At 31.1% G+C, this 12,217-nt stretch overlaps 1 protein-coding gene across 2 annotated transcripts in view; it reads right to left on the bottom strand.

Moving 5' to 3' along the window:
* Window positions 1-12,217, bottom strand: part of Tbc1d32 (TBC1 domain family member 32) — a 301,835-nt gene that overhangs the window by 25,740 nt on the left and 263,878 nt on the right. For both annotated transcript variants that reach the window (XM_047558656.1, XM_047558654.1), the window contains exons 29-31: window positions 6,514-6,583; window positions 4,727-4,842; window positions 3,822-3,976 (exon numbers count right to left, since the gene is read on the bottom strand). In XM_047558656.1, coding sequence (XP_047414612.1) covers window positions 3,822-3,976; window positions 4,727-4,842; window positions 6,514-6,583 — 341 coding nt within the window. The remainder of the gene's footprint in view (window positions 1-3,821; window positions 3,977-4,726; window positions 4,843-6,513; window positions 6,584-12,217) is intronic.

The following is a 12,217-nucleotide window of genomic DNA, read 5'->3' as shown; positions in this document are numbered from 1 at the left end:
TCATAGCTCCAATTTACAGTAAATGGTGTTCATAAAACCAGATCAATAATGACAGCTCTGAGTCACATAAATATAAAATGGAATTTTCTGAATCATTAAATTATAAATTACTTACTATATTTTCAGAATTTTATGTATTTTGTTTAGCTACAATTTCCTGAAAAAATAGTAACTCTTTATTATTCAGAGTACAGGACTAAGCAGAGCACAAACAGGATAACAGTATTTTATATATCATGTAAATAAAATATAAAAATAAAAATGCTAAAATAAAATTGCAAAAAATTATCAGTAAAACATTAGCTTAGAAGATACTAGAAAGTGACATAATATGAAGCAAAGACTTTATAAAACAATACTCTTTAAAGGAGTTTGGTGATTAACAATGAAAGACATACTTAAAAATGAAACATAAGTTAGTCTTTTCTTCCAGTATACTTAGTTCTAATAAGTCATTTCATTCTTGACACTAAGAAATATCTACTTCCTATGTTGCTATGGAAATTAAATAGAAAGATCCTATTAGAGCTAAAACTCTCCAATCCAATACAAACTGATCCAATCCATTCCATTCAAGTCATCCATCTTTGGGAATCTAAGGGCAGAGGATGGGTCATTCTTTATCAGCACAATAAATTAGTTCATTGTAGTTAATTCGTACATCATATAGAGGGGTGACTGAAAAATTTTGAAGATTTTTCCAAAATTTTGGTACTGGAATTTTAGAAAAATATAATTTTCAAATATGAATAAGATTTAAAGTCACATAAAAGAAAAAGGTTTTGACATTGGTTCTAGTTTCCACAAGTGACTGCTCACATGACTGACTTTTGCTGATATCCTGCAAATGGGTAAACAAGTGTCCCATTACATGATCATCTTTGTAAAACTGAAACCTAAATTTATATTTGAATTCCATTAGAATGTTTAACTCCATAAACTTTCTGAACTAGGCAATTATTTTATGAGGAAGGAACAAGGGCTCTGTAGTGGTTATCTTATATAGTAACTGTCCTATGACCTTCTTGTTGAACTATAATACTTCATTTGAGTATGATGTTATTAGCCATATTTAAGATCAATGGAGGTTGATATATACATGTATATATGAAATACATATAAATAATGGATATTATTTCAATTAATTTGTTGAATTCATGCTTTTACCAATAGATAAGCTTATATGATTGTTATTTTGACTACTCTCTTTTTATAATTTTTTAAAAAACATTCTTAAGAATTCAGGGGATGTAACAGCATTTAAATACATTTCAAAAGTAATAAAAGCCTACTTTCCCTTACATGTTTCTATTTAAATAATAATTCACACACTTAAAACATATTTCTTGAGTGATTACTATTGGTCAAAGTTTAGGGCACATTAATAAACCAAGGAGAAAACTGTCCTCACACAGTTTCCATTTAACTGTACAGATAAGAAATAAAAATATAAATTGAATAACATTATGAGTTGCATTTTGCTATTGACAAAAAGTAAAAAATGGAACAGGGTAATTAGTTTGGGGTAAGTGGGACTAGGAAAACAGACTTTTCTGAGGTTGATTAAGTAGTAACGTTAGCTTGACCTAAAGAAGGCAAAGTTTGTGCTATTAATTGCTAAAGCTAAAGTGTCAACACAATGGCAGATAAGCTCATTTTATCAACCTGCATAGAAACCAGAGGCACAATGTTTGAACCAAAGGAGCTAATGAAATAGAAAAGGTACCACTTTTTAAATAATATATTTTGACTATTATTGAAGCATTACCAAGTCAAATGGCATAGAGAAAACACTAATTCAAAAGATTATTAAATCAAAAACATTCATACTATGGAGTGTTGACTGTAGACATTAATAACAACACTTAGCTAACAGCTCTGAATAGATTTCTCAATAGAGATGAATCTTAGTGGAATGTAAGTTGTTTTACAAAGAAGTATTAAAATATACTTTCATTAATGGTATTGAAAGATTCAACTTGGTGTATTTGTACTTGAAAAGAGAAAACCATGCTGCAGTAGGCACTGCATAAATTTTCATTGATGATACAGCTGCACCAACAGGAAGGTGTCAAGTCTTTAAATCAAGAGTTGATTCTGAAAATATCAATTCCAGTAATGTGTCACTCCATTCCATTCACAGATCTTTCTGTTAAATGATGTTGTCAAAAGGTAAATTGAATAAAATCTAGCCTGCTACTATTCTGTTTTTAGTTTTATGGGGAGAATGGAATATTGCTATTTTGAAAAACATAAAATAATATGTTATTTAAAAGTTTACAGGTTAAAAGTAGAAATACAATTTTGAAAAATAATGATTAAACATGATTTACTGGTGATGTTAACTTTAGATGGTGTCACAATGTGAACGCCAAAGCAGAATTTTTAAGAATACAAAAATGAAATGAAAATGAATGCTTGCACTAAAAACCCATACACATTATCAAAAGATTTTCAAAATTACATTTATAAGATTGAAAGTATAGGAATTTTTAAATGTTCAATTATAAGTTAAAGAGACAAAATTACTAAAATTGTGCTCAACAGGAGGAAAATAGTTCCACTGATTAAAGAAAAACCTGTACATATTTTTTGGCTATTTGTTTCTTACTGTTAATGTGAGCAAATTTTTTCATTATGGTAAAGAACAAGAACTGAAATAACTTGCTCTGGAATGGTATACAACTATTTCAAGCATACAATTTAAAATTTCAACATTTAACTTACTTGGTGCTTAGATTTTTATTTATTATCACACTAAATATGTAGAATGTATATGTGTATGTAGATGTATATGTATGTATACAATAAAAATACTTAATAAACATTTTCATTTAACTCCACATAGCTCTTAGCTTAACCTTGGCTGCCATTTCCTTGTCCACATGTAATATGTCATGAAAAGGATTTGGGAAGCCATAGTTTAGCTAGCTAATGTATTAGGCAGCATCACCCAGTTGGACATCATAGAAAAGTGCAATAAATAAATAAAATAAATAGAAGCAGTAATAAATTAACTATGGAAAAGACTTTTTTCTGCAGTAATCTGAGTTCTCAGAATAGTAAATTCTATCAAAACATACTACAATACATAAAAACTCAGCATAGATTTCCAAAATGTATATAAAATGGTTCTTTACCTCTATAAAATGTTTATAATTTCTACATAATAAATGATTTTCTCATACTCTAATATGAACATCATGAATCTTTAAAGAATAAAAAAATCCATTCAAATACTTTTCTTGTATCTAGAATTTAAGTAATAAAATTTACTAAATAGTAAGTTTATAATAACTAAATATTACTGATTTAAAACTCCATTTTATCATCCTTCTTCTATTTCATGAAAATGCTTCTATTATCACTATTTTCATTCAATTACCATTAGGAAAAACACTAAGTATTTGAGAAAACATCAAGTCTATGTCTTCAATCAGTCAAAAGCATTCAAATAGGAAAATGAATATAAATTATGAGAGCCCTCTACAAATAGAACATCCCAGTGCTTTTAAGGATGATGTTTCTTAAAATATCAAACTGTCCTTTAAAAATAGACTAAAAGTTTTATAGAGAGCTGGAGCTCAGTGGCACATGACTGTAATTCTAGCTGAGGCAGGAAGACGGCAAGTTAGCGGCCAGCCTGGGCAACTTAGAAAGATTCTGTCTCAAAATAAAATATTTTTAAATGGCTGAGAAAGTAGCTCAAAGTTAAAGCACTTTCTTACCTAGTGTGCTTGAGACCCTGCGTTCAATCCTGAGTACCCCAAAGCATAAACAAACAAAACAATAAAAATGAAAATAAAATTAAAAAGTCTTACAGAAATATGAAGTCTTGGCAACCAAAGGAAAGCAGAAGTCAGAAGCCTGGAGAACTGCTGAAGAAACTGTAAGGTTTTCTCTTTATCCCCCAACATTATCAAGAACAGAGAAGATACAAACCAATCATGGCCAGCATAATTGCCTTGCAGACAGACTGAAGAGCACAGTTAAGGAACTGTTGCAATATTTCACAAGATAAAATTTAAGAACACCACAAATATTAATTTCCAGGATCTCTATCAGGAAAGGGATGCCAATGATACTCAGTACTCATTTATAAGCTATTTAAATAAAATTAATTTATTAAAGAAAAATACATCACTTGTATAATCGCTATTTACATGAGCCAATGGCAACAGCAACTGGAGGTAAAATAAATGGTTTTGTGAAAACCCACTTGTTCATCATTAAGAATATTATCCTTTCTGTAGTTATCTGCTAAATGACTAGCATAACCAAATACAATATCCTATTTTAATATAATCTGTACATTTCCATAATTCAGTAATGCAAATAGTTTGTATACATTTTTTCTTCAAGTCAAACTCCATTTCTGAACAATCACCAATTCAAATGAAGTAATAAATGGACACAGTGAGAAAAAAGCAGCAACTTTTCTTATTCTGGATCTATGAAACCTATTTTTAAAAACATTTTCAGATGTCTCTGAAAATGCATTCTAATGACTATTCAGTTTAAGATTCAATGAGTATGCCTGAATATAATGGTTATGATTCAATTTTATAAAATGAATGTTTCAAATACAGAATACTGTGAGGATATATCATAACAAGTCACTAGTTTAAAGTATTATTTTTCTATAAATATATTAAGGTAGTCCATCAAAAGATATGAAAAACATATGAATAAAGTTCAACTATGTGAATTCACTGGAAAAGGATATGAAGAGAAGACTTTACAGGAGCTTTCTGCTGTTTCAGGAATCTCTCACAGTGCTTTAAAACCAAGGCAAGATCATTTTCTGCACCATCTTTTAACAAGTTGAGGAACTTACCATACCTACATTAAAAATCCATAAAACATATAAAATGAAAAATATAAGACTCTGTGTTGTACCTTTATTTTTTGAACTCCATCTAAGTGTATTATTCCTTTTGAGATTTCAAGGAGTTAAGATTTCAAAATTCTACTTTTAGCCTAAAAATGTTACAGAACACTTAAGATCAGCTCTCATAAATGTTCCTGATAATTATGATATACTTGGAAAAGCAGTACCCACTCTGTAGTACTGATAACTTTATGGGAAGATGAAGCTGTAATGAGAAAATAAAGTGATGATCCCCTGTAGATGAGAAGCAGAATACAAACATTTTTTTTCCTTGAATTTAATCTAAGACAAGAAAGACTGACAGGTAAGTTTTATGGAATGTTAAATCTACAAATAATTCTGAAGATCTTTTGGTCCCAAATGAAGGTGGTACTCTGCCAGGGGTCACTTTGGACATTTATAGGGGTATTTTTTCATTGAAACTGGGGAATTCAACCAGTCTTTGGTGAGGAAGTACCAGTAGGTCAGACCTGCAACAGTTGTGCATAATAAGTTGCCAATGTCCTAGGATCTGTAAGGATGTAAAAGCTGTTTATAATTATTTGAAACTAATGGTGCTTTATATAAACTCCTATATTTTTAAATACACATTAAATTAGCTGTGTTAATCAAAGAAAAATAGCTTTGTTGAAAAACTTAATAAGACTTGTTTATCACTATGGGAAGTATCTTTGCTAATAACAATGCTTATGGTATTTAGGAACCAAAACATAATCAGTCTGTATTTGTTACCACCAGTGTCTCAATGATTCTATATGGAGATGCCAACTATATCTTATATAGCAATGTAATCAAACATGCATTATAATTCCCTTTCCATTTACATCCTACAAATAAGATATCAAGTTAAAATAATGTGACTAGTCTGCTCATATTATCTATAGATTTCATTTCAGAATGGAAATATAGCACCTCAAAATATTTACATAAAAAGTAGGTCCAGAGTCACATAATTAAGGGTACTACATGCCCTATGTGATACAGGTGAATGAACTAGAATTAATGCTACATTTTCATCAGACTGTGAATTTAGAAAACACTCAGTCTAGTTAATAGCTCTCATCTATGCCTTGTATTTGATTCTGAAGATGACCCTATCATCAAAATAGGACTGTTAAAATCCTCATTTAATAAGCAATAAAGGGAGGTATCAGTGACTCATTCCCTAATACCAAGTTCATGATCTAGCATGACCATTTCTTTTGAAAATTATAATTTGGATACTAAAACTACAATAATTTTGGTTATTTATTTTAACTTCTCTATCTTGAAGGTCTTTCATATGCATCACCATAGCTTTACAATTACAACTAATCATATTTTAGAAAGTGGTGTGATTGTGCTACTAATGTGCTGATTTTTACAGTGCTATTTTGGGGGAAAATCTGATAGTGATAGAGGCTTAAATACACTGTAATTAGTCTCTGGAATAAAAATGCACTATAACTGATTTACAGGCAGAGATAATTTAATCATATGTCAATAGCCTCAAAGATAAAGTTATTATTTTATGGATAACTCTACATTTAAAGTATACAAAATAGTTGGTTGTTAAATATCATTAAACACATATCAGGAAGATGAATTCTAGGGATGCACAAGGGAGATATTTTCCTATATACCTGACAGTCATTTTAATACCAAGCTGCTGCACAGATGAAAGACTTTCATTCTTCACATTTGCATCAGTAGCTAAAAACAATAGAAAACTGAGTTATAAAAATGTATAAAATTCTGCATAGTAATATTTTAATTGAAAATTGATGAAAGCAATATTTTTACATATTTTAATATGAATTTTGAAAACACTGATGAATTTGTTCTTTTAAGCACTGTCAGTTATCTTTATACAGGAATTATCAGAAAACTTTTTTACATAACTTTTCTCCTATAAAAAAGCATTTAGAAGCATATTAAATATAAAATAATAGTTTTAAAACAATCTATTTTACGTGGCTACAAACAAAAAGGACCAAACAAAAAAGCTATTAACCTAAAAATGATCTAGAAATATTGTGCTTCCATTGTACAATATATACATAAGACTTTGAATTACAAATAAATATAAGCATGGTTGCTTATTCCCTCCTGATACCTGCATTTAAATCTTTCAGTAAGCAGTGTTTCACATCTACTAAATGACAACATGTGAGGGTGAAGTGATTTCTTCCTGCAGGTCAGATTTTCTTTGTGGAGTGGTGGTGATCATCTACCAAAAGTGAAAAAGGATTGTGCCCTATGGGGGACTTGAGAGGTCAAAAGTTTGGACTGGTTCTTGAAACCACTGGTGACCAAGTTAACAGTGAGCACTCAAAAGCATCAGTAGATGCATTCAGAATTTAACTGAAACAATTAAGGGAAACACTGAGTATCAGTTTTCTACAAAATGCCTGGTTTTCTGAAACTGGTTATCACTGGTGTTTTCCCCCTTCATTACTTACACATTGGTATATTTCATACTCTCAATAGAATCTATTTCAATTGTACATTTATTCCTTTAAATAAATTCTTTCTGATACAGTAAGTATGGAACACCTTGCAAAAATCTATGGGAATAAAAGATAAATCATACATCATATCCTATAAAAACTTTTCATGTAGTGTCATAGGTAAAATGTATACAGAGATATATCTTATAAAGACTTTTTTTAGATTATAAGATAAAGACTTTTTTTTAAATTATTCTTATTATTTTTCCTGTAACTCTTTATTTTGAAACAGTTGATGTAGAAAATATTGTAAAGAAATGTACAGGGAGGTCCCATGCACCCTTCACCCATACTCGTCCACCCAATACTAATACCTTACATAACTGCACCAAAATATCAATATTAGAATCTGACAGTAATACAATACACAGAGTTTATTCATACTTTAGAATTACACATTCACTCGGGTATCTGTGTATGTGTGTGTGTGTGTGTGTGTGTATTTTTAAGTAACTTTATTATACATGTATCTTTGTGTAACAATCACCACAAACAAGATATAGAACTGTACCTTTACCCTAAGGCTCTGTTATGCTACTCCTTAATGGCTACACATCCCTCTCCATATCATAATCTCAGGCGAATGATGATCTGTTTTTTTATCACTATAATTTTGTTATTTGAAGACTATTATATCTAGAATAACTAGAATCATACACTAAATAACCCTGAGATTGTCTTTTAGCAGTCAGCATAATTCTCTTTATCAAAAGTTTTACATTTTTATTGTTGAGAAATATTCCACAGTACAGATACAAAACTGTCTGCTTAAACATTCATCTGCTGAAGGACAAATTAATAGTTTCTAGATTTTTTTAAAAAATTTATATTGGTGTATAATAATTACACATAATACTGGGATTCACTGTGACATATTTGTACATGCACACAACATAATTTGATCAATTTAATTTCCTAGTACCTCCCGTTTCCCTCCCTTCCTCCCTCTGATCCCTTTCTTCTTCCCTACTGGTCTGCCTTCTATTTTCCTGAGATCCCTGTTTTTACTTTTTTCTAACTTCCACATATTACAGAAAACATGACCTTTTACTTTCTGAGTCTGCCTTATATTGCTTAGCATGATGCTCACCATTTCTGTCCATTTTCATGCAAATGACATAATTTCATCCTCTATGTTGTATATATATATATATATATATATATATATATATATATATATACCACGTTTGTTTTTTACTCATTCATCTGTTGGACAGATACCCCAATCAAGACACAGAACTTCGCCATCACTATAAGACTCCCTTGTACTACTTTATAGCCACACCACCCACTCTCTGAGCATAATTCCTGGCATGCAGGCTCTGGCATGCAGGCTTGTTCTATGACTTGGCTACTGTGGACTGTGCTGCTATAAACATGGAGATATTTATATATGTATATATATGTATGTATGTATATGTATGTATATACATGTATATGTGTGTGTGTGTGTGTGTGTGTGTGTGTGTGTGTGTAAAATGCTGATTTTAATGTTTTAGGAATTAATGCTGAGGAGTGGTATAGCTGGATCATATGGTGGTTCCATTCCTAGTCTTTTGAGGAACCTCTGTACTGATTTCCAAAGTAGTTGTACTAACTCACATTCTCACCAACAACATTTAAGACTTCCGTTATCCCCTCATCTTCACCAGCATGCCTTGTTATTTGTATTCCTGATGCCTGCCATTCTAATTGGAGTGATTTGAAATCTTGGTATAGTTTTGATTTGCATTTCCCTGATTTCTAAAGATATTGAATATTTTTTCACATTTTTTTGGCCATTTGTACGTCTTTGATAAAGGCACTTTAAAGCCCTAAGTGGAAAAAGAATGATACAGATAAAGTGCTATGTGAATATTAAGATATTATTTCCAGCTGATTAGAAGGAAGGTATTTAAGTTAAATCTTAAAATATAGGTTGCTTTTAGAGGAACCACTCACACCTCCAGGAAAACGAAACTGGTAGGTGGAATTCTTACAAAAAAATAAAATAAACAAAGGTAAGTTCAAAAACTTCAACTTAAAAAATGTGTCCAGTTAATTTCATGATAAACTACATCTGAGTTTTATTTAGAGTGAAATGCAATCTTAGCAGTATTGTCACATTTTGTCTATATGACAAGAGTTGGGCTACTATTTACATAACTTAGAATTTCTTGTTTATAGTTATCACTGTGCTAATAAATGCACCTACCTCTCTAAGGGAGGATACCAGTTCTACCCTAGTCCTAGTAAAAGATTCTCATCCTACAGCAACAGAGTAAGGCAAGGGGGACTATTCAATGTCTTCTAAAAATGTTTCCAACTGTAGAGAGCATGGAAATTTCTCCCTATTAATCATGGCCTATGCGGTTCCCTAAATCTCCAGAAGAAAGGAATTATTCATTCATATAGGGGGGAAAGATAAAAGGAGATTGCGAAGCTTGGCTTTATTCCATTTATATAAGTCAATGATTCTGTTTCTTTTCCTGCATAGAGTTAAAAAAAAGATCGTTCTGAGTTTCCATTCCTTGATGTCAAAGACATATATATTATTCTTACTCTCACAGAGTGGTCTGATCAATTTTTAAAACTTCAATCATCATCCATATATTAACCATAATTTCAAATTTTCAGTCTCATCAACAGCATTTAAAACTTTAGCCATAAATCAAACACCGTTTCATAAATACCACTACAATGTAGTAAGATTAAGTTCATGTAGGTAGTTAACAAGAAGTTCTTTTAATTTTTATACCTGAATCTGCTCCTGGAGATTCTTATATTAGGCTGAATCAAACTTTAGCTTTCCAGGTTTAAATAATGTAAAATTTTAGTGCTGTTTTGTGACACTGATTGATTTTACAAAATTTAAACAGTATTAAAAATAAAAATTGTGACTAAATGTTCTTACAGCCATGGAACAGACCTCCTATCAGCTACCATAATGTGACACAGTGAGAATGATGTGATTTCTATAAGGTATTTCCAGAACATGTTTAAGTTGAGTTAGATGTTAATATTTAGAATTCTAGTACATACAAAACTATATTATTAAGCATAGAAATAAAATCTAACCTTCAGGAATAAGTAGCTCTGGGGGCTAGTAATAACACTAATATTTCCCTTAGAAAGCATAATACATACAGATATTTTAACAGTAGAGGAGGAATGTACCCTGGTGGAGAAGGGGGGCTAAGAAAGGGATTCCCAGTGTCAAGTGTTCTGTGCATCATAGTGGCATGCGTCAGAAGACACTGACCTCCACATCAGTGAAGAATGGAATAAAGTTAAGGGCCAAGAGATGTTGCCCAAAAGGACTGTGTCACTGAACCTTACATGAGGATCAAGTTATTATACTTCTTTCAGTGTAGTCCAGTTGTGAGGCCTGAGATAAGTCCTTTCACTTTTCTAGAGTTGTATAATTTCCAAGTACTACTTCACTTTAAAGTTTATGATTTTATCTTCAGAAGAAAAGCAGCTCTGCACATTCCAACAGATCATAATTCCTAATTATAGCTGTGTATCAAAATCTTCTGAGGAGTGTTTTAAAGATAAAGACAAACAGACTGTACTCCAGATTATTGAGTGAGATTGCAAAGGGTGAAAACCTTTTGTATTTTTAAAGGCTGCTATAGTATGTCTTGTGCACTAAAGTTGAGATCCACACTTACAGAAACGAGAGTAAAATTTAAATACAGTTAAAATTGGACAGTGCTATCCCACTAGATAAATTTCACTTTAACAAAAGTTCCAATTAAATTCTCAAAAAGGCTGTGTGTATGTGTGTGTGTGTGTGTGTGTGTGTGTGTGTTTTGGGGATTGAATCCAGGGCCTCAAGCATGCTAAGCAAACACTCTACTAGTGAGCTACGTCCCTAGCCTTCAATTTAAATGAAGAAATTAATTAAAGTATAAAGGATACCAAAACAAACACCAAATATCCATATTTTAAAAATAACTAGTATGAAACAGATGTAAATAATTTAGTATGAATAAAATACTACAGAAAATAAATGGAAAAAATGAAATTTCCTAAAGTAGGAAAAAGAAAATTAAAAAATGACTTAGGGCTATATATTAAAAGAGATACTGCAAGTTTTAAATTGTGTTCAATATAAATTATGATAGCTTGTCGACCAATGATAGATTACAAAAGTTCAACGAAAGAAACTTATTATATATAAACTGGACTAAATGCAATGTATGAAGGAGGAATTAACATCTTTAGAAGTAAAACAAAACTTACGGGGCAAAATGAATAAGTAAAAATCAATGAAAAAAAATGGATGTCCCTTTACTCCATGTACAAACAGAGAAACAACATGTATCCCATTTGTTTACAATAAAAATAAATGGATGTCTTCCAAAGATTCTGACAAATATCTATGTTTGGTAAACAGTAATTTACTGATGTATGTACAATAATGTATGGGAGACACAACAGGTGCTTAATCAATATCAAGTGAATGAATGAATAAACAAATGAACAAATATCCAATGAAGAAATAAAAGTAACTGTACTTTTATTATCAATTAGAATAAAGGTGGAGAAAAAAACAGATAAAAATATTTCCTGAAATAACAAATGGAAGAACTAACTCCCACCCCCTGGAGTCATTATTGAAAAGAATAAGCTGTTGAGAAAGGGTCAATCAAACAATGACACACACAGCATCATATTTATCACACTTAACTATGCTTGCTTCAACCTAAGATACCACTAACAGGTAAAAGATGGAAAAGAGCTCCCACTCTCTCACCCTGCACTGAAGTTAACTCAAAGTGATCAAAGTTCTAGTAATAAATCAGAAACTTTGCAACTGCTAGAAGAGGACACAGGGGCAGCACTCCAACAT

The sequence above is a fragment of the Sciurus carolinensis genome, chromosome 7 (assembly GCF_902686445.1).
Source record: "Sciurus carolinensis chromosome 7, mSciCar1.2, whole genome shotgun sequence".
NCBI classification, from domain to species: Eukaryota; Metazoa; Chordata; class Mammalia; order Rodentia; family Sciuridae; genus Sciurus; species Sciurus carolinensis.
Note: the sequence above shows the minus strand (reverse complement) of the source record. Positions and strands in the feature narration are given on the sequence as shown.